The sequence below is a fragment of the Lepisosteus oculatus genome, chromosome 15 (assembly GCF_040954835.1).
Source record: "Lepisosteus oculatus isolate fLepOcu1 chromosome 15, fLepOcu1.hap2, whole genome shotgun sequence".
Taxonomy (NCBI): Eukaryota; Metazoa; Chordata; class Actinopteri; order Semionotiformes; family Lepisosteidae; genus Lepisosteus; species Lepisosteus oculatus.
In genome coordinates this window covers 26,353,074-26,375,660 of record NC_090710.1, presented here as the reverse complement: position 1 = coordinate 26,375,660, position 22,587 = coordinate 26,353,074, and the positions used below count along the sequence as shown (strand labels likewise).

At 42.2% G+C, this 22,587-nt stretch overlaps 4 protein-coding genes across 6 annotated transcripts in view; 2 read left to right on the top strand and 2 right to left on the bottom strand.

The window, feature by feature from the left end:
- Window positions 1–1,138: 1,138 nt before the first annotated feature.
- On the bottom strand, window positions 1,139–3,774 carry LOC102685011 (putative potassium channel regulatory protein). The gene is made up of 2 exons (XM_006639268.3): window positions 3,019–3,774; window positions 1,139–2,648 (listed from the first exon to the last, which is right to left on the bottom strand). The coding sequence occupies exons 1-2, from the start codon at window positions 3,588–3,590 to the stop codon at window positions 2,399–2,401; spliced, it is 822 nt and encodes a 273-aa protein (XP_006639331.1). The 5' UTR covers window positions 3,591–3,774; the 3' UTR covers window positions 1,139–2,398.
- A 2,092-nt stretch (window positions 3,775–5,866) lies between these two features.
- Window positions 5,867–10,649, bottom strand: trim13 (tripartite motif containing 13). 3 transcript variants are annotated; one of them, XM_015364500.2, is made up of 3 exons: window positions 10,356–10,649; window positions 8,567–9,504; window positions 5,867–6,103 (listed from the first exon to the last, which is right to left on the bottom strand). In XM_015364500.2, exons 2-3 carry the CDS (start codon window positions 9,496–9,498, stop codon window positions 6,085–6,087), a joined length of 951 nt encoding a protein of 316 aa, XP_015219986.2. In that variant the 5' UTR covers window positions 9,499–9,504; window positions 10,356–10,649; the 3' UTR covers window positions 5,867–6,084. The 3 variants fall into 3 exon arrangements, with proteins under 3 accessions (XP_015219986.2, XP_015219984.2, XP_015219985.2); XM_015364498.2 differs by having other exon boundaries at window positions 5,867–9,504; XM_015364499.2 differs by lacking the exon at window positions 10,356–10,649 and adding an exon at window positions 10,222–10,323 and having other exon boundaries at window positions 5,867–9,504.
- A 2,428-nt stretch (window positions 10,650–13,077) lies between these two features.
- On the top strand, window positions 13,078–19,828 carry spryd7a (SPRY domain containing 7a). The gene is made up of 5 exons (XM_006639175.3): window positions 13,078–13,229; window positions 14,998–15,114; window positions 15,774–15,940; window positions 16,228–16,330; window positions 18,607–19,828. The coding sequence occupies exons 1-5, from the start codon at window positions 13,124–13,126 to the stop codon at window positions 18,702–18,704; spliced, it is 591 nt and encodes a 196-aa protein (XP_006639238.1). The 5' UTR covers window positions 13,078–13,123; the 3' UTR covers window positions 18,705–19,828.
- Window positions 19,829–21,605: 1,777 nt separating this feature from the next.
- Window positions 21,606–22,587, top strand: part of kpna3 (karyopherin alpha 3 (importin alpha 4)) — a 33,461-nt gene continuing 32,479 nt past the window's right edge. Inside the window, exon 1 of the mRNA XM_006639173.3 lies at window positions 21,606–22,006. Coding sequence (XP_006639236.2) covers window positions 21,695–22,006 — 312 coding nt within the window. The 5' untranslated portion in view covers window positions 21,606–21,694. The remainder of the gene's footprint in view (window positions 22,007–22,587) is intronic.

Genomic DNA, 22,587 nt, shown 5'->3' with positions numbered 1-22,587 from the left:
TTTAGAAGATCTTGCAGGAATTATTTTTTGCCTTCCCAAGTGATTTGATAATCTAGAATTTGTCACTTGAAATGATTTTTATTTCCCTTTTTGAATTCATGTTGGGTTCACCAGTATGTAACTCTATAATCATTCTTTGGACTGTTTATATGGGTATATATTTGAATTCTAAATAAATCCATTTTGAATATTGCATGTTTTGTTCAGTAAGGAGATTTTTACTTATTTTGAATTCATTGCAGGTTGAGGTACTTGAATTGCAAATACCTACCTTTGTTTTTTCATTGCACACTGATGCAGTGTGTAAAATCATTTATTGTAGGTAAATTACATTGGTGCTAAATACCTACATTTTCCAAAAGCCTTGTCTAAAACTTCTTAAAAATCTAATTTTTGTAAATTTCCTCCCAAAGAAGTTTCAAGGATTTAACTTTGTGCAGTATATAACCTGTGCCCATGAAAACATTTCATTTTGTGCCTTTTATTCTTCATAGATGTTGAAAAACATTTTTGCTTTTGCCCAATATGACTTTCTGTGCTTTCAAATGAGCTTTTAATACTAAAGAGCCAAAATGCGTGTCCGGATCCCACTTAACTACACAGTTAACAGCAGAGTGGGAGACCTCCAGGTGTAAACTGTATCTCCTTCCTCAATGAATGATAAAATTCATCCAGGCCAATATTTGTCTAGTTGAAACAACTTCCCTTCTTTCTAATTTTTGCACTTTAAACTGGCTTGGACTGTACCTTGTTGAAAGATTTGCTGACTAGGCAGTTTGAATAGTTAGATTCTCCATGGGTCATTTAAGCTCTAATTTCTATTTTTAAATCCTTTTGCACACTTTCCTGCTCTTCTAATCTTTAGAAACATTTAATATTGTGTTAAATCCTAAAATATTTTTATTTACGGTATACTTTTGATTTTTTTGCCACTTGTTACTTCTGAATTGTCAGTTCATCAGCTTTCATGATTTAATTTGGTCCAGATGTTGGAGACCTTCATACAGCAGGGATATTAGAATTCTTGAGTGGTATTCTTCAAATTGTGAACTATGAACTTTCAATAGATATCTGGGAGATGTAGCATTGCAAGAAATAAAGGCTATTTTATGGTATAAAAGTCAAAACTACTGAGATATTACAGTACCCACTATTTATTAAATCTGCTTTGTTCAGTTTTGCAGATACACTGCAAACGATCTTGAAATCCAAACTGTTGGTTTAGCCTAGCCAGGATAATGGGTTGATATTTTCTGAATATGGGGGCATTTTGTAGGGTTTAAATATATTCACCTTATTTCATGCGACTTGCAATCTGCCTGGTGTCATGGAACTAGGTGCAGGAGGATAAAACAGACACATAATATTTAAATTTGCTGAACCCGCTCACGTATTTAGATGTGTGCGCGCGTATGAAGTTGTACATTATATGCGCTAAATAACCTCGCAAACAAGTGAAAAGATGACTTCGGAGTTGTGAGTTTATTAGAGTGAGAGAAGACGGGTTAGAACACTACTATGTACCATTCAGTAAAATGTATTCTCTCGGGGGAAGCCAGATTCTAACAGGAACTTAATTGACGGGGATTATTAAATTATCTTGTTGTGCACTGAGGGGAGCACCTTATGTGAAATGGAGACGTTTTAGTGTTCTGATTTTCAGTATAATTTTCTAAGCTATTTTAAAAGCAAAGCTAATTAAATTGATTGTAATAGAAACGGAAATACAACTAACTGTTCTTACAGTGTAATTACGTCAGCTGCTGCTCATGGTGAGTAGCATGTATGCAATATATACTAGACTAGTTTCTGTGCAGCTTTTTTGAAGGGAAGAGCGGTTTCAATAGCGTTTTAAGGTGCCCTTTTGTCGTCAGGAAAATTCGGATGCAATTATCCAAAACATTTAATCCATTTTGGAATTTCACGCTTTTGAAAGGGATTGGACCAAATGCATTTGGGGCATCTTTAATATCCGTCGTGAGGTATTTTCGCCTTGGAATCGGTGTTAAAATCTTTACTAAACCCAATTCACAAAATCTACAAAGACTTCAATAAATGTTGCGGGGATCGCGAAATGTACAACTGTAAGCTTCTAGAATGTTTCATCCACTTATTTACTTTGAATTAAGCAAAATTAAAGTAACTGGAGGACGTAGACAACGCAGCATCGCCACCTTCAGGGTAACTTCCAAAGTTTTCCAATCTTATTTTTACAGGACTGCCGCTTTCTGAGGAAATTGGTGTGTAACTTCTTAATGTATTAAAAGCGTTTTTTTTCTGGGCGATTACATTTTCATTTTTTCCCTTATTTTACTGATGTACTCTTTTTATATGCACAGTATGACATTCAATTTCAAAGGACAAACCAGGCCTTTACATTCTTTCGTTATTTTCGGCTTCATTTCTTCCGGAGGAGCTTGCCATGCTTGCTTTGGTGAGAAATCTGTTCTGCAGGATAGCCGTCGCGTACAGTCAATATCTGTGGCGTTGTGCGTCTTTCGAGAGTGAAACACTCGATTTTTTCTTCAGTCGACACTGTCCTTGTGCTTATGAGCCGGAATCCCTCCTTGAGCAGCAGGTCCACAAGTAAACCCAGAATATTGGTGCCGTTTATCAGCTTCCTTTCGTCGGGCTTAATAGTAACGTACCTGAAACAGAACGTCGCATTAATAGTGGTATGTGTGCTGTGTGCAGTGTTAAGTGACGTTTAAATATGTAACAATTAAATGTAAAATAACCGTCGACAGGGGTTTTATCCATCTTTAATAGATTTGCTATTGTTACGAAGAAGAATGTTGAGTCATCTAGCTTCACTATGAGTTTTTACTTTTAAAATGAAGACGCGAAGGAGCGTTTACAGTATTTCACAGCTCTCGTCAGACTGCTACATACAGTAACATGTACTACAGCGATTTTGCTTTATGTATTTCTGTGTGGTTAGAGCTCGATGTGAAGTTATTTCTGAGGTTTGCATCATGCCGTTGTGTCATCCAGAGTGGTTTGTGTATTATTCATTACCTTGCCGCGAACTCCTCGCTGGCGGAGAAGCTTGTTCCACAGTGAAACACCAGATCGTGGTGGGAAGGCCTTTGTAGCGGCACCAACACCATTGGCTTTTGGGGCTGATAAGCGTAATTCCAGGTCAGGGTGGGTTGCTCAGCAAACACAGATATCCTCGAAGCCAGCATTTCTACGGTGCTGCAGTGAGAACAGAAAATTCTGAAGAAGCTGTGCGTCTCCTGCACAGAAAACCGAACTTCTAGAATCTCCATCCTCTGACGGCCGCCGTCTTTGCTGAGGATCTCCGCCAGGTCTCGGACTTCATAGAACTCGGCTTCTCTGATCAAACCTTCATAGTCAACGAAGTCCGGTGGCAGAGAGATGTGATGAGTTCTCATATAGTCCAGTATGTATTTGAACAAACTCCCATCTCTGTCCACAAAGACCTGCCCGTTAATTACTCTGAACTCTGGGTCCCCTCCGTCCAACATGCGTGCCAACCTAGTGTCGGGGTGTTTTCTGAGAGTGGACACAAAGGTTGTACATTTCTGCCCTCCGATGTTTAAGGTGATAATATCTTGGTTGCTCATTTTATTTTCGTTTCGGAGTAAAGAAGCCCCGTCGTTTGGAAGTCCCACCAAATGCTAAGGGAGTGCTGAACCTGTTTAATATATCCTGGCAACACCAACAGCAAACAAAATAGAAGTTGCGTTTTGTTGCTATGGAGCTTTTCATTGTACATCTGTTTTACCACATCAGTTTTTGATAGCTGTTACATTTCGATTTTATGCCTTTAAATATATAATTAATATAGTGCTTACCTAACAGAACAAATGCTAAATGTAAAAAGTAGCTTGACTACTGGTAAAATACTATTTATGTTGCTATATATTTAAAATGTGATCAATTATTAAAATCCATAATTCTTTGGGACAACTAAAGTGTGACAATAGCATGTTTGTTTTGCACTGATGAAAAGCAGCAGCAGATAATACATGAGAAACAGGCCACATCCCAAACCAGGCAATTTCCTCAATGCAGCAGAAGAGCTGAGTTGTGGGTAGAAGATACCAGCTTAATGGAAGAGCAAAACAATTTAGATATTGCCATCAGATGCAGGACAAAGCTTGTAAGCAGTTTAGAAGTTATGGGCTGATTACAGGGAATATATAAATCATACTATCTGCACAAATATTGCTGAGGAATGCCATCATCAGGGTTTTGGAAAGGGCCTTTGCCAACATAGTTAACAGAAAAAAAAATCGTTTACTAGATGAGAGACTGACCCACGCTCAACAGTGCTCTGAACTGCTAGATGAAAGGAATGCTTTAACAGAAACGAACAAAGTGCAAAATACCCACACGAAACCTCCAACAATTCTGTATGCATATAAGTTTTTATGAGAGATGTGTGGACTATTCTGCTGTTTAAGACCTTTTTTAAAAGGTGATCCACGTACATCACATGATAATTTTGGCTCAGGTTCAAGGCTTGCATGGTTGAAAAGTACTTGTTAAATGTTTTTCAATTATACGCTCTGTGCAGGATGTACACGTATCAGTAATATGTACAGATTATAGAAGATCAAGAGAAGCAAAAAGATTAATGTACAGATTAATAGAAAGCAAACCCCCCAAAATATACATTTTGCAGAGAAGAACAACTGTTATGTGTGTCAGGCTTCTGAGTCCAAAAAATAAACCATTCATGTAATAAGGGACATGATTATTGTAGTCATTGTATAATATGTATGGTTTCCTTTTTATAATAAAGCTACTTTTATTAAATTATTCCTAAGTGTGATGTCACTTCTTATTTAACAGAAGTACAGTATCTTAACTGTGGCTTTTGTGATGATTTTGATTAACAAAGCAAAAGTACAAAATGTTTTGCAATGATCCCTGGAACATTTGTGGTTTTAAGATCAGACTGGTTGTGCAGGTTTAAGATTTATATTGACACTTTTAGTTTTTCTGCACTTAAGACCTAGGCTTTCAATAAATCGGAACAAGGCTCTCGTTTCATCATTTAAAAAAAAAAACTTCTTTGACATTACATTGTCCCATGTTTAATAGATTATAAACCCAAACACTGACAAAGTCTTTAAAATGAAAAATGAAACTTGATCCAGAAGAGACAAGTGGAAGCTATGTAGAAGTCCATGTAAAGCACAGAACAGGAGTTAGGTCTTTACACAAAGGGTGGAGGGAGTATGGAACGAACTGCCTAGCCATGAGGTTTAAAGTGATACCTCCTTCAAGGAACGGCTGGATGTGATGCAATAAGTGTCTAATTACCAGACAGGCCCATCCTCTTGGTGGTCAGCTCTTCTTATGATTGGTTGGAATATAAGATCAGACAATATCATTAGTATCATGTTAGCAAATGTTTCAAGATGCTGCATGTAAACATCTTTTTGAAATCTTCAGCCCTATTTAGGGAGTAAGGGTTAGTATTTTCTATATTATGCATCCTGTAGTCAGATATTCAAAGATGCCATATCTATACCAGGACACAACAATATTCTAGGGCAGTTATGTAGCCGCTCAAACGTAAGCAGATCCTTAACCTGCATCCTAGATGTTGGAATGCCTTCCTACCTTCAGAATGTGAAAAGTGCTTGTAATCTGTATGACTTGGTGTCTAGCTCTGTATAGATGAAGTTCCAGCACACCACAATGGAAGCCATGTGATGAACAGTACAAAATTACAGGCCCAAGGGATTTGATAAAATAACAATGATGCAGCATTCTGTAGTTATTTTCTAGGTAATTCACTGGGTCTACTGACGCTCCATTGAACAATATGCTGCAGAACCAAAACTAGTTTTACACAGCAGATAAACATTCTTAAAACACAGAGAACTATAACTGCATGCCAGTTTATTTATGCTAAAAATATCTTAAAGTCACATAGTTTATGACAATCTCGATTTTTCATTTGATTATTTTTCATTGAATGCACTACTCTTAATTATACAGAAAGAATACAATTGAACAATAGTAACAGCACACTTTTTCCTGACGTGTAATTTAGGTTGTAGCAGTTATGGCACTGCATAACTGCTTGTAGGTCAGCCGTAGTCACAAAATCACCATAGTTCTGTTGGGAATAAAAAATAGCATTGAAATACAGCATGTTTAAACTTATCACAGCTGGCTTTCTGAAACTGTGCTTGAATCATAGATTTATTTTCTCGTGACAAAAAATATAACTGCATGTAAATTTCTCTATTGTTTTTCAGGAAAGAAAAAGTGATAAGAGAGATAGAGAGGCATCTCAGTTCAATTAAACTTAATGTGTCTGTGCATGTTTTTAAAGCATTTACCAACATTCAAGGAAGAGTTCTTGAATGTTGGGCCCAAGGGATTTGATAAAATAACAATGATGCAGCATTCTGTAGTTATTTTCTAGGTAATTCACTGGGTCTACTGACGAGGTTTGCAGTACAGAAAACATAAAATGTACAGAAATGCAATTGAGCTCTTTTCATTTGAAACTCAAAATCTCACTCATATAAATATTAAGTTTTAGCATTGCTGCCTTACATCTTTTGTATAATGTGTTGGGTTTCAGACTGAGGTACGTTCTATGTGGTGTTTGCATGGTCTGTGTTTTATTGGGACTTCTGAATCACCTGTGTGTGTGTGCCTTTCAGTGGACTGGTGTCCTTTTCAGGGTACATTATTTCCATCTAGCACCTTGTGTTTCTTGGCTCCATTCTAGGGTGTCTGAGCCCTTACCAGGAATAAGATAATGAATGACTATTTTTATTTGAATTCCGGGGACCTACAACATTAATTAAAAAAAAAACAAATACAATAGATGTGTTTAGATCTTCATTTTAAAACATTTTAAAGGCCTAATCTGTAGTGTTTTAAGAGACTTCAAAATTACAGCCAGTGCTCAATAAATATGCTTTCATACGGACTTTAAAACTAAAAAAAATAAAATGCAAAAATGCTGACATACCATTTCCAAAACTTCTGCAAATTACTCAGCACCACCATTTTTTCTAATGCAAAAAACCCCTTAAAACCCAAATGCTTACAACACAGGACATCCTTAATTTGGACTTCCAGATTAATGTACACAACAGGAGTGAATTGAGCAAATTCACATTTTATGAAGTCTTAATATGCATTCATTTTGTAATATATGAAACCCATTTCCTTAGATTTTAATTTCAGGTAAGTTATGTACATTTTTAACTTTGGTAGTCAAATGGCTATTTTATCCTTTGTGGCAATTGATTAGCCACAAAAGTACACACTCCACTGAATTACAGCCTCCGGGATCCATTTAGTTGTAGGTTTTACACAAACTAAAAAGATTTCAGATGTACGAATGTTTTTAGAAAATGTAATTTATACGTATGGATATGAGGTCCATATCAAACATATGAATGCATGCGCTGTATTTGTACTGCCGATAAAAGCATTTTAGATTTCTTTTTAAAAATTAACTTATGCCCGTCTTATGCCCCCTTCTTTATGTGTAATCAAGTATCTCCTGTTCTGCATACGGAAGTGTGCCAGTTACTTAACAGCTAACGCAAACAGCTGATGTTACACGAAAAGTAGGACATCTCTGCTGGTGCAGACAGAACCCGGGAAACGCTCTGAATTGAAAACAAAACCGGGTTCAACAAGTATCCCTTCGAAAATCCACTGGCTTCGGCGGGTTTCGACAGTTTAATACGGGATCGATCCTATACAGTGCGAACGCCAAACGTTCACAACATTTTCCCCGTAATAACTTTAATTGTAGTGCTGGCACGCATTTCTTTTCGTATTAAAACGGCAATTACTTGAAACGTAAAAACAAAATGAATGTCTGCCCGTTAATGACACAAGTGTGGTCACTCCCAGCCTAAAAAAAACACGTTCATTTTTAGCGTTTCACCAGTATTTATTTGTAACCTCCACACTGTACGTTATGTTGACTTTCGATAAACATACTGTAATATTTAACGAAACGTAACGTTAGGTATTCTAAAATCCAATTGATACTACCAGAGAAAACCAGGTTTATACAGGAGAAACAAAAACTGCTTCTTTTGGAATGGAGTGTTTTCCCTATTAAGCGTAAACACCGCAAAAGCCTTTAGTCAAGAGTGCATTAACTATCAAATAAGTATAGAACTCTACCAAATACCAATCCTGATTCGAGGGAACGTGTGTAGTCCATGAGGTTTTTGCTGTATTTTTAATAGTAAAATGAGGTCTCATCTTGCAGGCATGTGAAATGTCACAAACGACGTACAGTACGACACACTCCAGAAAGCCTTTATCTTAAAGTAACTTGTAAGTGCAAATGAATTCTCCTGTAAGGTTAAGCAGCATCCAAAAGGACTTCTGACACAACTCGAACAGAAGCAAGCACAAGCTGGCCACCTCATCCCGGAACAGCACTGCGTGTTCAGCAGCGACAGGTAAGTAGGAATAGGCGGTTGTCAAAGCGTGGGTCGCAATAAATGCTACATTGGCGGAACCCAGAAAGTGCAGCGCCAACAACACGGAAAAAAACAGCGAAGCAGCGCCCGCCAAGAACCCCTTGTAATACCTCGGTTTTGTACAGGAGGGTGAACTGGTTTCGTGGGGAGCACAAAGCTTATCTATGTCTTTTAGTTTCACACTGTCCCACTGCCGAATGTCGAAGCTTCTCATCAAGGGGCTGACATCCATGTCAGCCCGGGAAGGCAAGGTGGTGTCTCGAATGATGCCGAGTTTTTCCCTTAACTCCTGCATCTGCTGCAGAAAGAAGAGCGGGTCGGACTGGTCCCTGAAAGACTCCGCGATGCTGAGGGCTCTCTTCTGCTCCTCCAGCACCGTGCACAGCTTATTGATTTCGGGGTCGTAGGTCTGCATGACCGCGAGCTTCAGGGTCTCGAAATCGGACAGGATTTCGTTCTTCTTCTGCTCCAGCGTGCGCATCAGTTTGTCGAAGTAGTGCGTCGCCTTTTCGGCGTCGCTGGACACGAGGTGCAAGGCTTTCTTCTTGCTCGTCTCCAGGCACTCCAAGCAGGACAGCACGTCGGCGCTGCGCCAGTCCTCCAAGACCCGGAACAGCGCCTCGAACGCCGCCTTCTCCCTGAGGTACGCGTCCCTCAGAGCGCAGAACTTGTGTCCCTTGTGCTCGCCCATCGTGGCGCAAAACCCGCAGATTAATCTGAGGTCGGTAGAGCAGAAAATGTTCAGGGGCTGGTCACCGTGGGTCTTGCACAGGTACATTTTCGGAGTCAGTTTGATTTTGTGGTACTTCTCCACGATGCCCCTTAACGAGTAGTTCGTCTGCAGGCTGTTGATGCCGCTGTGGTATGTTTCTTTGCGACAGGTGGGGCACCTGAAGGGCGGTCTCCACGAGGGGCTCCGGCTGCCCTCCAGGATGCCTTCTAGGCATTTCTTGCAGAAATTGTGCGAGCAGGGCAGGACTCGGGGGTCTTCAAAAAGACAACAGCATATCGGGCAGGTGAGGTCTTCCTCGAGGAGCTCCATGGCGCTCTGCAATCAGGAAAGGGTGGAGAAATCGTCACTTCGCACGACAAACAGGTCTCAAACACAACGGTCGCTTACGGGTTGTGTTTAAAAAAAGCAGCACAGTCGCATTCGGTTTTTTTTTTGGACTATCCCAATTCATCCCTCCTCTGACCTGAAACAGCTAAGACTTCCGTTTCACGCACCGAGCGAGTTTAGAAACGGACATAACCGAAACGTCTTCAAATCCAACAGTAGCCACTAAGCTAATAGGTAACCCATCACCCCTCTATTCATTGCGCGTCATAAACTTTCGAACCCGTTTTCCCTCCCGAAAATAAATTCTCCTCTTGTAGCTCGGCCTCCTATCCGTGTGGTCGCTACAGAGTACAGTAAATCTGCAGTACTGTACTTGATCTTGTATTAGATGGCATTTCCGTTAAGTCTCCAAAATCCCAGGAACAAATCTATATGAACACATTTTTAATATATATATATTCCTTAGGCATACACTATTTACTGGTAACCTTTAAGGGATTGGGGGCGTTGAATATTTTGTCTGTTAATAGCGTAACCGAGTATTAACTCGACATGCACATACATGCAGAAACACTTCTTAAATTGAATCCGCTTTTCCCACGAACGTTATCACACAACCAAGTGCACCGTCCTGAGATCACGCGGAAGCATTTCTCCGTGGAGTCCACGTTTTGATGAAAACCAGGCATACTTCAAAACACTCACCAGAAATGCTTCGCAATTATTAATCTGATTGTGCAGCGGTAGGGACTACTCTGAAGGTACTGGGGATGATGATGACTGATTGTGCACGTATAAAAAAACATGCATTAGTAGGAGGAGAAAAAAAAAGCACTCACCAGCTGCTCGCAACGCAATCATGGCGCTTGTTGCTGTGCAGACTTCGCCCTCTCCGAGGGAAGGGAAATTAACCTGTTCTGTCCTGTGCAGCAATACAATCCGACGGACAGTCCTCTAACCTCGAGCTTTCTTGAGGGTTTTACGCAACGAAATAAGCACGGGCATCGCGTTGCCGTCGCGTCAATCCATGTTGCATCAAGAAATCTGGGATTGCGAACCTTTTCCGTTATTCGTTTTCACGGCGGGTCACAAAAACAGAGAATAGCCCTACTGTACCGGGCAGGGGGCGCTGGGAGGAGGGGGGCGGTTGTTGCTATGCAAAACATCACGGAGACGTAAGAAAAGATGTTCCCCCTCCGCTCCATCCGCAGATTGCAGACACGAATTCGTGCGTTTTACTTTCATCGGCGGTTGTTGATTCGCGCCGTTTAGATAGGAGGTTGAAATGCAGAGAAGGCAGTCTAACTTACCTAGTTTTTACGCACTATCGTTATTAGAAAGAATTCGTTTTAAAACTTGTTGCAGCCTGTGTCTCTGGGGTGAGACCATTTTTGACATTTTATTTAGTTCGGTTGAAATAATGCAATAACTACCAGAACACCGATGCTCAACGGAGCAAACATTTACGTTGCTCTAGCTGGGAGACACTTAATATAGCAAAATTTTGTCTGTACTTGTTACAGTTTCTTTTAAGGTGTCCGGGAATACGTTCCTCAGTGCACAGAGAGAAACAACGTTCCCAAAAATCCTTTTCATGTTTGAAAAAGCGGTGCAAATGAACGCGCAAAGCGTCTTTTCGCCTAGCTGGGTTAGAGTTAGATTTGACGTCCAAGGAACGCTACCGTATTCACTTTTCATCGATGTTTTAGGGTTCATTAAATAAACTTCTCGAAGAATAACTCCTGTGAGGTGTATTTTCTATTTTCTGTAATGGGTCATTAACCACGTTACGGTTATATTTACTCTCTATATATTCTAGCGGTTAGTGTGAAGCAGTTTGAGATACCCGATACGAAAGCTCCTATATAAATTGGGCCATATTGTGTTGTTGAACACATGGACATGTGAAAATACAAAAAGTGGTAGCAAAAAATATTAACTGCATCCAGAGAATGCCACTGTTTTGTATAGTTGCAGAATAAGTAGGAACGATTTGGCATGTGCTTTTTTTTTTACAATCTCTGGGTGTGGTTAACTTTTTTTTTTTGCTACCCTTTTTTAATGCAAGGTAGCACTGACTCAGCTATTGCAGACGAGATCCTCACTCCTGGCCTGTAGGACTGCAGTCCATTCCTGGAGTAGAGTCTGTGTGAGGGGTCTCGAGAGGGTGGTTTATTGGGGTGTTTGAGAAGAGAATGGGCTGCCCGGGTTTGCTCTGTTAGGTTAATCGTTGGTGCTTTATAAGATAAAATCACTTTATTGGCCATATACAATTTCATGAATTAGGAATTTGTCTCTTCGCATACCCCAACTTGCTCTCCATGAGACACACAAACAGGGAGAGAAGCATGGGGTCAGAGCAGAGGGTCAGCCATGTATACAGCTCCCATGGAGCAGTTGGGGTTCAGGGCCTTGCTCAGGGACCCAACAGAGTAGGATTCCTCTGCTGGTCACAGGATGCGAACCGGCAACCTTCCAGGCACAGGTGCAGATCCTGAGCCACAGAGCCACCCCTTAGTCAGGCGTTGAAAAAGTTATGACACATCAGTTCTACAATGGAGCTGTTCTTCTGGCCGATAGCCTGGAAGATGCTGCACACAAATTACTGCGCGTGATCTTCCCCATGAGTCCTGATCCTGCTTTACAAACCGCAGGTCCCCAGTACATGCGGTCCAGCTGGAGCACCAGGCTGCCTAAGTGCTCAATGCTGTTTGAGCCATGAATACCTGGACTACAGGCCTGCGCCCCCATGTCAGGTACTTGGAGCCCAAAGAGCATCATGGGGCTTAACTGGCTGCACAGGACAACTGGTGCTGCACACAGTACAACTTGTGTGTAACCCAGGCGTGTTCTGACAGGACATTATGTGACACCCCTTGAAATTCCTCACTTTGAAGTTTGTCTTTTCGTTTGCTTCCTCACATTGTGTTCGTGTTCACACAACACCTACGTCCTCTTTATTAGTAGCTTCTTCTAGCTCAATGTTTCCCATTCTGGAGGTTTAGTTGATGCTTTGACTACCTGCACTTGCCTACATTTAATATCAGCTGCTAGGTGCTTGCCCAGTCTTGAATTTTCTTAGTCTTTTTGAAATTCACTTGAGGCTTCTGCATTCCTGTCGGTTTTGGTATCTTCTTTGGTTTGATTTGGTACCCTTGAGCCGCTGAGAAAAGCATGCAAACTCAAAACAGGAGCACTCCAGCCCAGAAACAGTCCCAAGAGTAATAGTCACCAGCTGCCCTCCATAACAAGTCAACAAAATAGCCTCCTTTTAACGAGTTGTACTTGGTGTTGTAGCGCTGCTTTTTTCCTACCCTGTTTTGTTAAAATCCATTTCAAGTGAAACACCAATTTAAACAATAAAAACTTATTTCCAGACGCGTATTTCGCATATAGATTTTTATATTGAAGAAACCTCTCGTTCTGTGATTCAATGCCAATTCAGGAGGGCAGTAACCGCTCACCAGGGGGCGCTATCAATGTTGGCGTGCACTTCCCTTACAGTAAACTCACCTTGTCTTTCTCAGGCGCTCTCACGCTGAACTCTTTGGCATGTCAGGTTCCTTTCAGTTCCGGAGAGACAGAAATTAGTGTCGTTTGTGGGATCATGGCTGCGATTTTCTGCTGCTGTTTGAGATGCTGTGGAGACGGGGGATCGGGCCATATTCCGCTGAAAGAGATGCCCGCCGTCCAGCTAGACACACAGCGCATGGGTATGGAAGTTACGTGTCTGTCACTTAGACTTGTATTTTGGATGACTTTTATAGAGCTATCGGTAATTGTGAAGGATGAAAACCCAAGTCGGAACAGGTAGGGTTCAGGTTTTTTTTTTGTGATCGCTAGGAGGTGGACGACTGATGCTAGTCGACGTCTTAAAACTGTGTCAAATTGTTGTATTTTTCGAAACGCTTGGTCCGGTGAGGGAAACGGTGGAGGACGTGTAGTTTTGACGATGAAATAGGAGATGCGGTGTGATACATACGCCTTGGCCATCCACGCCTGTTATGATGTATCTGTAACTCAGTACTTAACTTTAAGATCTACTATGTAGAAATAATAACATTAAAGTGTATTGAGTGCAGGTATTAGTTGTATAAGAATATGGCGATAGTGTTGCAGTCTGTCTCAACCGGCTGCCTCTACCGGCGGTAGTAGCTCTACACATGAGCGTCAGTACCATATTGTCAATAAACAACTGGAAACATCACACGAATGTACAGTGCGACTGTCTGAAACCAGGCGTGGGCGTGCGCTCTGATTTTAAAAGTCAATAGATCAGTAATGAACGGTTTTGCACATTGACCAAGCCGAGAGAAAATAACCTGGCCTGGACTTGTTCAATATTAATAGTAATTTAATGTTAATCAATACAAAAACCTGTCCCTGACAGCACCATTAGCTTTGCGCACTTTTTGTAATTCTCGTCTTATTCAGTAGCGATAATATAGAAATTGATCCAATTTGACTATGAATAGGACGAGATAAATATGCTCTCCAAGCGCAAAAACATTAATGGCCAATGTTTTGAAATGATTGGAAGAATACGATAGTTTTTTATGGCCTCGGACTGTCTATGGAATATTTGCTCAGGTAACTTGTTCAAGGGTTTGAGAAGATCGTCCAGTTCTGTGCACCTAACTTCACCTATGAAAAGAAGAAGAAATGTACTACTTGCATGTAGGCAGTGTGAGCAGTCATAATCTGAGGGTTTGTGTCCCATTTCTGGATTAGAACCTGGATTAGGAAAACCCACACCTGCCACTACAGCATTACTGGGAAGGAGTGTTACAGTTCAGTGCCCAGTAACAGGCCAGGCTACAGGACGGATTTGAAACCTGCACTCTCCTCCTTTTGTATTGATCTGTATAATAATAATTCCTTACACATATATAAAGCTTTTCTGGACACTCCACTCAAAGCACTTTACAGGTAATGGGGACTCTCCTCCACCACCACCAGTGTGCAGCCCCACCTGGATGATGCAATGGCAGCCATAATGTGCCAGTAAACTTGCTACACATCAGGAGTGATGAAGCCAGTTTATAGATGGGGATTATTAGGAGACCACGATTGGCAAAGACCATTGGGAAATTTGTCTGTGACACCGGGGTAACACCCCTACCCTTTTCAAAAAATGCCCTGGGATTTTTAACGACCATGGAGAGGGAGAACCAGAGGGGTTTCCTGGGAGAAAGTGAAGCCAGGAAAGTGTACGTCTAGGATTACTGTTAACAAGGGACTGTTTCACATAAAATGATTTAGAACAGAGAGCACTTCGGTACACAAAGGGTGGTGGGAGTCTGGAACACGTTACCCAGCCATGTGGCTGAAGTCTTCCTAAAAGAAATGGCGGGATCAGACTACCTATCAAACAGGCTGGACGGACTGAATGGGCCTGCTCTCATATTCAGGATGTCTTATGTTCTTGAAATGGGGGGAAAAAAGGCAAATTAACCCCCCCCCCCTTTTTTTTCCCCCCAGGCACGGATGTCGTGATCGTGAAAAGTGGCAGAAGAATATGTGGCACAGGGGCGTGTCTAGCCAATGCCCCCCTGCATCAGAACAAGAGCTACTTTGAGTTCAAAATCCAGTCCACAGGTAAGGAAGTACTGCCCCTGACTCCCGGTGAGCACTCCAGGCGAGGGGGGGTCCTGTTTCTCCACAGGTAAGGAAGTACCACTCCTGACTCCCGGTGAGCACTCCAGGTAACAATAATAATAATAATAATAATAATAATAATGTTTATGAGGGGGGAGGTGAGTATGAGACAGTAGATCTCATTATTCTGTGACCGTCATATGTCTTAGCTCACACCTTGTGCACGAACAGGCATGCAGGCAAAACCCATTCTTTGCCGTCACAGGATGTAAGAGATGTATCATTGCAACAACGCTGAAATGTCTAAAGCACTCTGGAGACATCGGGCCTTAAAGTCATGGGGGAAGAAAGTGTGCATTCCTGGCTATGATGACCTTGACTTTTCGGAAGTTTTCTTCCTTGGCTCTCTTTGGAGGTGTTGTCTTTTGGGATGAATTGTGCTCCCATCCTACAGCCTGAGTCGGGGGGGGGGGGCTGTAGAAAAATGTAATCTGCAGATCCGGCATGGTCTTAAAACAGCATCGTTACTCCCCTGTTCTGCGACTGTCTGATGCGGCCGAGGCCGTGGCTGGGAATGGCTCCTCTCCGAGCGCCTTGCTCTGGGGCGGTGAGACACGCTGAGCTCTGGTGAAACCGTGTGCCCGTGGCTGTTCCTGCAGGGGTGTGGGGGATCGGGGTGGCCACGCAGAAGGCCAACCTGAACCAGATTCCTCTGGGGCGCGACGTGCACAGCCTGGTCCTGAGGCATGACGGGTCGGTGTACCACAACAACGAGGAGAAGAACCGGCTGCCTGCCAACAGCATCCCGCAGGAGGGAGACATCGTTGTGAGTTACCGGCTCTCGGGCCTGCGACGTCTCGGCGAAACCCAGCTTGTTAACAGAAGAGCATGAGGTTTCACCTCCTGAGAACCCTGATCAAAGCACCATATTCTGTATATTACAGGAACAAACTCTGTACTGTGTCAATACCTTATTTCTTTTTGAAAAGCGAGGTATATTTCACAGGCGAAACTGTAAACACTTAGTGGGGTACGCGTTGTAAAGCTCTGTATTCTCCAAAGGGTTGCAGTTTGCCTCTTAACTGATAATTGTTTTTTTTCCCCTTTATTTAGGGTGTCACTTATGACCACGTTGAACTAAACTTATATTTGAATGGAAAGAACATGCATTGTCCAGCATCAGGGATCCGTGGGACAGTGTTTCCAGTTGTATATGGTAAGGTTGTAGTTTTAAGAAGACTTGGGCTGTCATACTGTTGTAACACTACAGTAATCTTCAAATTGTTGATTGCAAAACTATTAGTATCATAGAAGTAAAGATGTTTGGTTTACGTTTACTTAAATTGGTTGTCACCAACCAGCCAGGCTCAGTTACACCTGTAAGTGTGAGATTACGGATCCCATGTACACCTGTGGAACTGTAAGTCAGGTTAACCATTCAGTGTTATGGTTAGAGTTTGGGTTACACTTGGAGTTATGTGGTTGAGGAGTGGTCCAAGTAAGGACTAGAGATAGGATTAAAATAATAGTTAAGGTTTTAGTCTGGGTTAACTTTGGAGTTAGATTTAGGTCTACGTTCAGGTTTAGAGTTAGATGTAGGTTTATGACTACAGGCAGACATAGGCCTAGAGTTACTGTGAGAATAGTTATTTCAGATATGGAGTTAGGGTTGGGTTCAGTGTGTCTCCATATTTGGGTTGAACTTAGGTTTATGGTTAGGATTCTAGTTAAGGCTGGATAGGGCTGGTAATCTATCATCATCAAAGATAAGGTTGGGATTAGTCAGACTGGGCTCTCTCAGCTCCTAGTTCGACACTTGCAACTTCCCAGAAGCCTGAAGACTTGCGGTGCTGTTCTCCAGTCCGCGTGACTGCACCGACATAGTGGATGACAAATAGGTCAAAGGTGGACAATCTGGAGGAGTCAGTCTGTTTCCTCTCTCTGCCCTATGTGTGGTTGCAGGATTCCTCACAATCACAGACGAGACATGAAATCACCGTGAACTATTCTAGTGTACAAGGGTATATAACAAAAATAATTAGCAATTGTAATTGGTTTTTAAAAGAGAGAATGTTATTAGCACCAGCACGCTGACTTTAAAACTCTTCAACTCTTTGATTTTGTATCGGTTCTATCATCTGCAGAAAGCCCTTAAGAAACAGATTTGTTAAGGCAAGAATTATTTTTAAAGTATGCTACAACAGGGCCATAATTTGGATTCCTTGGACTGTTTGATGCCCTGTCCCCTTGGATTAGTGGTTAAGATTTGGTCAAACCCAAGCTTAGGCATTTCCCCTTCACGAACAAGTCCATCGGGCTCCAGGCAAATTCGTTTGTGACTTTTGTGAGTTGTGACTACCACAGAACACAAGGTAATGTTTTAAACAGTGTAAGGTATTTCTGCTTTTGGTGTGTTCTTTGTTTACCTGCATTGACTGTTGATTACACTAGAGACCTGACAGTATCAAACCCACCCTTGACAAACAGGTACTCACTCATTACATTACAGAAAGGAGCTGTGCATAATCAATTGAGCTTTGCATTAACTGGGGAGATATAGGCCAACACAAGTTGTCTGCTGAAATAATTAGCTTGGAAATAATGTGTACGCACTATAGTAAAGAAATCTTTGGCTAATGGAGAACTTCAGAACTGTAGTTTATGAACTAAGTTCATACTGCCATTTGTTATGGATTATTTTATCCTTGCTTGGCTTCTGGGAAAATTGGCCTTAGATGTGAGTGTGTCTGTCTTTGTATCTGTTTGCCCTCCTATGGCCTGGTTAACGTCCTGTCCAGGGTGGATGCCGCCTTGCTCCCTGTAACTTGCTGGAGCAGACTCCGACTCCGACCCAGAATTTTAAGAAGCAGTTAGGAAATGGAGGGATGATGGTAGGTGGGCCCAGCCAGGACACTAGGGAAACACTCCTACTCTCACACAGGAATGGCAGAGTAATCAGGACCTGAGTGTAACATCTCCTCCTAAGGCCGGCGCCTGATACACCACAGTGCCCTGGCTTCCAAGCATTGGATTCACAATGGGGAAGAGTGCCCCCTACTGGCCTGCAGCCATGCTATTTTCCTTAAAAGTCTCCCATCCCAGTACTGACTAGACTCAGCGCATTCTGAGATAATGGCTGTAGGGGGGGGAACATTGTCATTTGTAAGAGTTGTTACTTTCGGTGTTTGTTCGTCACTTCAGCATGTTTAGAACTGTAATCACAATTTAAGCTAGTATCACTGTAAGATGAAGCGTGGTCTCCAATTAACAGTGCTTCTGTAACTGTAATATTATTTCTGACAGGTCCTGGGTCTAATGGGAAGGTGCAGTTTCCTTGCCATTTGCTGCACCCAGTTCTTCTCTATGATTAAGTTTTAGCCAGTGGCTTCTGGGTGTTGTCTTTAGCGGAGCTGCTTAAGTTTCAGCCTGGATGACAGAAGAGAGTCACCTTAGTCCTCTGTCTTCATGACCTTTTCTCCTGTGTGTTTCCAGTGGATGACAGTGCCATACTGGATTGCCAGTTCAGCGACTTCTACCACACGCCACCCCAAGGGTTTGAGAAGATCCTGTTCGAGCAGCAGATCTTCTAAAAAAAAAAAAAACACTGCCTCTCGTGAACGCACCTGCACTCTTCCAAAGCTCTCTGTCTGTGTGTTTCTCTGAAGCTCTGTGACTTGTATCATTGTCCGGTTTGTATGGAGTTCTCCTGTGAAAGCTTTATGTTCCAGCCTTGTTCTTCCCAGTGCGCAGTCTGGAGATCAACTGGAAGACCCTAGGTGTTAAAGTACTCCAACGTCTCAGTGTGGACCAGGCTTTGTTGCTATATTTAAAAGAAAGAAAACTGCACTGATAGTGTCGGCCCTGCTCTTCAAGTCCCGTGTAAAAAGCAGTGCAGATTTCTAGTAGTAGCAGTGAAAAACACTAGGTTTATATTGTCAGCAGTCTTGACTGAGCCCCTTTGATGTAGGAATGAAACTTTCTCTCTTGCACCATGTTGGGAATAATTTCTGCACATTGGTTACTGAATTCAGGTGTATAAGATGGTATCGTGTCACTAGTAACTGTTGAAGCCATAGTTATGAAGCCTGTGATACAGTACTGTCTATTGGTGTTGAAATTATTTTGCTTTTTGTTGTAATCTACATTCTACATGTCCACATTGCCTCACTTCTTGAGGTGTTTAACTTGAATTTGACATCATTAATGAAACATTTCTAGTTCCACATATTGGGAGATGGTTCACAAATGCAGTATACTGATAATGAGTTGTCGTTTCACCGATTAGCTCACTGCATAAAGCCGTCTGATGAATATAAAATGTATGTTGTAAAACGCTATAGAACTTTTCACTGTTGATTTTCCTTTCACATAAACCCCCCAATATCTCTTTTTTTCTCCCCCTCTCAAACCTTGTTTTGTGACGGAAAAAATAAAATCCAAAATGAATCCTGGACGCCGACAACTTCGCTAAAATAGGTCTCATTAGTTTTGGCTGCCGAAATTCAGGGAGGTCTTTTTCAATAATGAGCACATTTTAAACCGTTCTTTTTCCCCCATTATGGAGACAATTTTTTCCTTTTTCGTTGCTGACATCCGTTTTAAATGTTTCAAAACAATGTTTTGTTTGCACTAATGAAACTTGATGTGTTGAGTATTAAAAATCCAAATGGGTTTTGTTGTAAGTCTACACTAAAATAAAAAATTTGCACCTGGACTAAGGAGTTTCTCAGTTTTGAAGATCATTGGTGTTTGGTTTTAGATCTCACTTCAGTATGCAAGTATTTCGCTGGTTGCCAATATAAATAGCAAGTTGGTTTACTGGCCTTTAAATATGAAAGCTCTCGGGTTTCTGAGCATATTTCTCAAGATCTACAGGGTTTGCTTAGGTTTTATCCTCTCTGGTATGCATGAAGATTATCACAATATTCCAGGTGGCCCTGCCCACAAGCTGCAATTAAATGAAGATTAAAGACATCTCAACTCTTGTTTTCTAATGCATTTTATATTTCCTACATTAAATATGCACAGATGACCAAGATTTTTTTTTCTTGCACTAGCTAACTGAAGTTACTTGCAGAGGGAAGGTGATGAAAGGAGCGGGAGGGGAAATAGAATCGATAGTTTTTTGCCTCCCTGTAACTCTCCATTATCTGGTAGAGTGTACATCCCAGCCTCTAGGGAGCGCACATCGCGTATCTTTTGTCACCCATCCCTCGTGAGGGAGGGGCGGGCTGGGCGCGACCTTGGGCTCCACTTCATCGGGGACGCGCCTCAGTTGCGCGTGTTCTGGGCACGTGTTGCCGTAAGAAAACATTTGCTCAAGCAATCTCTTGTATCCCGGTTTCAAATAATATAGTCAGGCCGGTTTAGGTGTGAGCAGTTATTTTTAAAAAAAAACAAGTCTCGTTTCAACATTAGCATAATGTGCACGGGAATTGTAGGCGAACAAGAAGACGCGTTTGATAGTAGGATCCGGTATCCTAGTGCAGGAATAATTTTAATACAGGCATATCCTGGAATGACAATCGCACATTTCGCTTCTTTTATACAAATCAAGAACTAGTATATACCTTTCAGTATAGTTATATAGTGTGTAGGCTGAAATGTTTACATCACACCTTTAAATTCTCCATGTGCTCAGACAGTATGAGAACCCTGAAAATCATACGTATTGTGAACCGAAAGAAGTTCGTCCGTTGCGTGTTCTAGTTGAAATTGCATTTTTAAATGATTTTAGATTGACAAAGCTATTCGTTTGATTTTTTTTTTTGGAAAATGGGTGTTGATTTGAAAACATTACATATCTTCTCCAGAAAATAATCCTTTAAGCGAATATCTCAATTTTGATAGGTACAGTATGCTCGTCCAAAATACTAGGGTGTATTTCTTGTGCTATCTTTTACTCTGCTGAAGCACATTTTCCCACCTCAAGACACTAAAAATAATCTGGGAACAGTATTTTTAGGTTTGTAACATCTGCTTTTTCTGTATGAAATGTAGGCGCATTTAAAACGTTTCCGTCTGTTGAGGAATTCTGAACTTGAATTCAGTTTAATATTTAACAAAAGACGTCCATAATTTGACATATTTGCTTAAATCTAGCTCTATAAATTGTGAAATTTAACGCCCCATGTTGTGTACTTAGTTGCTTTACTATTCCGTATTGTGCTGTCTGAATTAATATGCATGTTTCCATGGATTCAACGCACCAGATGTGATGCTTTAAAGACACAATTAATCTTTGATATATACGGTGCAATTGAACTCCGTTAAAGACGACACAGCTCGACTGTTAACTTCCTGTAGAGGGAACACCAACATGTATGTAAAGAATCTATGCACCACAACGGTATTCTTGTGTATTTATCGGAACTGTCCATGTTTCTAACTTACGTAAGGCATGCGCACTCTTTATAACGTGAAATACACTGACGCAAGTCTACAAGTAGGCTGGAATAACGACCTCAAAACCCCGTTTGCTGGGGGAGAAAACTCGGGAGCGATCTAGCCAACAGCCGATGTAATCCGCCGGCTAGAGACGCGGGCTAGCTGAAGGCCCTCGCTGTGTTTATATTTGTCGATGCGCACATCCATTGTGCAATCGCACCCCAACCAACAGCTCGCTCGCAGCGCCGGGGCCTCTCTCCGGCTTTCTCCAGCTGCCGAGCGTGGCTCCTCCTTCCCGGCCCTCCTGCCCCGCCGCCTTCCGTTACGTCTGGCCGCCCCCCTCTCCGCTGCACAGCGGACTGTCTCACCCCCTCTCTCTCTCTCTCACTGGAGCTCCGAGCGCCGGACCGCACTCGCACCGAGCACACACAGAGCCATGGCAGAAAACGCCGGCTTGGAGAACCACCGCATCAAGAGCTTTAAAAACAAGGGACGCGATGTCGAGGTAAGGGGGGAGCCCAGGGGATGGCGGCATGGTGGTGGTGGTGGCGGCGGCGCCGCGGCGGGCCCGGCCGGGCCGGTCCGGTCCGGGCTGAACCGGGGTGGGGGCGCGGGCGGTGAGCGGCTGTGCCCTCCGGGCCTTGCGACCGGCTGTGGGTTTTTTTTTTTTTGCTGGATGCTGCTGCTGCTGCTGCTGTTGCTGTTGGGGGTAAGAGGAGCGTTTATTCCGGAACAACCCCCACCGCCGCCGCCGCCACCACCACCATCATCATGCAGTGCGGGCGCGGCCTAAAGGAAAGGCCTTCTCTGTGCCATTAAACCGCGTTTTAATCGTTCCTCCACCGTCTTATGCTTTTCCCTAGTGAAAAAAATAATAATAAAGCGATTAACCTGTGCTTTTCTTCTTTTGGTTTTATTCGGGGCCTTTTTAATTGCTGTGGGGGGAAAAAAAATCTAGTTAGCATCACACTCAGTTGAGCCTCTTTTTTTTTTTCTTTTTGCTCTGCTCTTGGTAATGGTGTTCCTGACAAAACGGTCTACGAAAAATGGGGTTCTGTCCTAGCCTTTTCCCTCCCCTCTCAAATC